The 4126-nt window shown below is 45.9% G+C and overlaps 1 protein-coding gene across 2 annotated transcripts; it reads right to left on the bottom strand.

The window, feature by feature from the left end:
* Positions 1 to 781: 781 nt before the first annotated feature.
* Positions 782 to 2470, bottom strand: BEX3 (brain expressed X-linked 3). 2 transcript variants are annotated; one of them, XM_039224194.1, is made up of 3 exons: positions 2234 to 2470; positions 1763 to 1847; positions 782 to 1348 (listed from the first exon to the last, which is right to left on the bottom strand). In XM_039224194.1, the coding sequence occupies exon 3, from the start codon at positions 1334 to 1336 to the stop codon at positions 1028 to 1030; it is 309 nt and encodes a 102-aa protein (XP_039080125.1). In that variant the 5' UTR covers positions 1337 to 1348; positions 1763 to 1847; positions 2234 to 2470; the 3' UTR covers positions 782 to 1027. The 2 variants fall into 2 exon arrangements, with proteins under 2 accessions (XP_039080125.1, XP_039080124.1); XM_039224193.1 differs by having other exon boundaries at positions 782 to 1391; positions 2234 to 2468.
* Positions 2471 to 4126: the final 1656 nt, after the last annotated feature.

Raw genomic sequence — 4126 nt, 5'->3', positions numbered from 1 at the left:
GAATACCAAAAAGAGGTATTTTGTTAAGAACCAACAAAAGAAACATGGGAAATGGTACTCACTTGGATTAATATCTTTAAAGTGGGGAGAAAGACATTCTCCAAACTTTTATAGGAGTCAAGAGGGCAGGGATTAACACAGTGGGGACTCAAGAGAAATCAGTGGGTTTCTGTTACCTTGAGGACTCACATCAGCAACAGAAACAGAATCGGGACCCAGCATAAGGGAAAGTATGCCCAACTGAAATGGCAGTGATTAGGGGAGCAGTATTGCAAATATCAGAGGAATGACAAGGTGGAAGCCACCTATTTTTGCCCTATGGACTTGTGAGCATAGGTGAAAACTCTCTTTAGTCCTCCCCAAGTACCTGGTGGAGTTGCATTGGAGCAGCCCAACAATTTCACACCTCATCTATTCCACTTGGCAGCCCGGTAAAGCAAGCATTATTCCCCATTTCACAGAAAACTGACTCTTTAAAGGAATACATCTGTAATAAAGGGAGGGTTTATTCTTCCAGGTAAAACTGGAAAATATTTAAAGTTTAATTTTAAGGTTTGTTGACCCAGCATTATACACCTGTACTACATTCAGAGTCACTGAAAAATTGTTTTTGCTTCTAAAACAAGGCAATAAAAGGAAAAAAGTCACATATTACCCAACTACAGAGAAATGTGACCCAATTAACACCATGGGGCATCTTATTTCTGATTTTTTTTGTATGGGGGGGGTTTCATATAATATATACATATGCTTTTAAATGAGACAATAATGAATGTATAGATTACTTTTCAATTGCTTTATTAACTTTACACTTTTCCATGCAAATGGGTGACTCTACTCTTGACAGAAATTTAGACTGGGTGCCAAGGCAATCTCCAATTGGATCTGGTAACACAGAACCCGCTTGACACATGGAAATTACATAAGGTTCACAGCAAACGGATCGGTAAAGGTGTTATCAGGAAAATGCAAGGAGAAAGAAAACAGTGTGAATCACAGTAATTAATCTCATGGAAAATGGCAGGAGTCAAGGCATAAGGCAAAATTCATCATGATGGTCATGGTGATTAGAGAGCTCCCCCATCAGGATACGCAGACAATTCCTCAACTGCAGCTCCCTAAGTTTTCTCCTGATTTCTCTCATCTCCTCCATGAACATTTCCATATCATCTCCATCTCCACCCATCCCATCATTGACCTGCCTATTGGGTATGGCCCATCGAAAATTAGGAGCAAGTCGGCGAGCCTGTCCCCGTCTAATATTTCCTGCAGGTTGGTGGCCTTCGCCCCCTCCCAAAGGGCGGTCTTCCTCTCCATTCTGCATGGGCTGCTCCATTTCTTGGTTTTCCTGGTGGATATTTGCCATGAGATTTTTTTTCCTGGTTGCTTTTCTTTGAACACAAGTAAAACAAAGGCAAGGAGAGAGACTGAATGCTTGGTGCACTGACCAGCAGGATTCAGAGCCCTGATAGAAAAGGTTTTTGTTTTGTTTTGTTTTGTTTTGTTTTGCTTTGTTTTTTAATTTTCCCCACCTTAGGAACTTCAGGCGTCCTCTAGGGGGCCTCCAATTCGAGCCCCCTCTCTCCTGCTCTCTCCTTTTCCCTCCCTCCCCTAAAGCCCACCATTTTTCCTTTCCCAGGATTCTTTCCCCGAGCTCCGCAGGCACCAAAATGGAGGACGGTGGACGGAAACGGGGGAATTGGGGGGGGGGGGTCTTAAGCTGGGTTCTGCACCCGCCCGCCACGCTGTCCCCCGCACCGACCTGGGCCTATCCTTGCAGTCTCCTCCTTCTCCCGATTCTCGCCGTACGTGGGCCGCCGCGACACTTCACACCTAGACCCGCAGACCTAAAGAGGGCCGGGATGGAAGGAACCGGGACTGTGGCGAAGCGTTTGGCGCCGACCCGCCACAACCTGGTCCCTTCAGAGTCTCGGACGCCCTGGCCACCCCCCCATCCGCATTTCCCGCCCCAACCCCTAGCCTCCCCTACCCCGCCTCAGAGGGTCACCATTTTCCTGTAGGAACTCAGAGATTTCCCAACGCTCTTAGTGGCTCGCCTGCCCTCCCGGCCGCTCCAGCACCCACACCCTAGGGGGCCACTACTGATGTTCCCCAAAAATGCCGGTGTGGAGAAAACTGGCCGGGACCCGCTGCGCTGATGCTTTACGCTGCCCTCAGGGGTAGGCCTGCTGCTTTCGCCCTGGCGTTGGCCCGCAAGCCCTGGAGCCCTCACCTGCTCCGCTTTCCGTGGGCCCAGTGCCAGCCCGCCTGGCGCAGGGCAGCGGGGAGCTGGTACCCAGAAGAGAGTGACGACTGCACCGAAGGCTGCGTCTCTCTGCAGCTCCAAGTCACGTGAAAGCCCCGCGTCACCTACGAGCTCGCAGCCCTAACTCCAGCGGCTTGTGCAGCGAGAGTGCCCGCCTCCGTCCCTCGCCTCGCGCACACTCACAGACAATCCCCTCTGTCTGCTTATGCGCAGAGCCCCAGCGCGCACCTTACTGTCACTCAGCTTGGTCCTGTCCAATCTGAGGGTCCACTAGTGCCTCACCTCCCTGAGGTTGGAGTTAACCCATCTCACGTTACCGTGGCTGGTCAGCAACACCGTCCACCCCTCCCACTCCCGACCCGGGTGGTGATTCAGGCCAGTTGAACTGCCTTCCTTCTTCTCGCTGACCACGCCCCCCTCCCCCCACCCCCAACCCCGCTTGTTCATCTCTACCGGGGGCCACCGCGTCCCCGGAATTCAAACCCGTCCAGGAAATTTAGAATGTGGGCTAGGGTGGGGAGGGAGCAGGGGGCTTGTCAGGAAGAGAAGCAAGGAGATAGAGTGAATTCTTCAAGAGAATTTCTCTTTATTTCCATTTGTAAAAAAATCAGCATACCTCAAAAAATTAAAAATTGTGAGATTTCAGTTTTGAAAGAAATGCTTCCTCTTGCAGAATGAAAAAGCCTCATTGATTACATTCACCTATACCACACAAAATATTTTATCTGCGTTCCACACAACATTAACATCCGTTATGAAACATACTACCTTGTTTCAAATTTTTATTTTGAAAAAGGAGGCATCAGTTGGTATTTTCAAAATGATCTGTAAATATTTAGAGAGAAGTCCAGTTGTCAGATATTGGTCATTTAATATAAATTTGTGACTTTTTGATACCATAGTCTTTGGAGAAAAGAAGCGTTTTTACTCCCTGCTTTTCTTAACAAACTTTCCTAACCATCCCTACAAATATCTCCTTAGAGTACTCAGTAGTATACAACTGTATGCAGAAGCTACTTCCAAAGCCATCTGCCTTTTGATGTAAATGTTTCAAAATATATTAGAAATAAACAGGGAGTATGTGACTGCAACTAAACTTTAGATAGAAACTCACCTTGAGTTTAAATGTTCCTTTCTCCACCTTGAAGTAACTAAACAAATTTTATCACAGAAAACAGTTATCTTTAGGAAATCTGTGTTTATTATAAAAACTATTTAGTAGGTGTTGGTTGTGACAAAAAGAACCAAAAGTTATGTGCACTGAGGCACGACAGGCCAGACAAGTGCTTACTGCCTCTGGTTTGATTCCAAATTCCTAAGTAATCTCCTACCCTGCTAAGCTAGTTGGGACATTGAATAAAGGAAGAATATATGCCTAGGGCATACATAGTTTGAGGTTTTACAGATATATACAATTACACATATGTGCTTTTGGAGAGAGTTTTACATATAGCTTGTTGAAAAACAAAATTAAACCAAGTACATTTGAAGATTTAATTGGCTTTATTAAATAATTAAGAAGCATCCCATCTAGCAAGCAGAGAGGAGCTCCAAATAGGCTACAGGAAAAGAGAGATTTTTGAGGGCAGGATGAGGAAGTCATAAACAGAAAAGAGGATTATTTTACTTGAATTCACGTTCATTTGGAGATAAAAGGGTCTTAGTACATAGATTACCTGATTTTACTCTGGGGGGGGGGGATGAAGAGGGTCCATGTGACTGATTACTTTATTGGTGCTGACCAGAAAATCCCTGACTGACTGGTTAAAGTTTACATTCCTAGGGACTCAAAACTGCAGTTAGGTTAGGTATTAACTCTTGGTTTACTGATTTGGGACCTTAACCTAAGTGATGCCATTT

The sequence above is a fragment of the Hyaena hyaena genome, unplaced genomic scaffold (genome assembly GCF_003009895.1).
Source record: "Hyaena hyaena isolate Hyena2069 unplaced genomic scaffold, ASM300989v1 scaffold_1549, whole genome shotgun sequence".
Lineage (NCBI taxonomy): Eukaryota > Metazoa > Chordata > Mammalia > Carnivora > Hyaenidae > Hyaena > Hyaena hyaena.
This window is presented reverse-complemented; position numbering and strand designations above follow the sequence as displayed.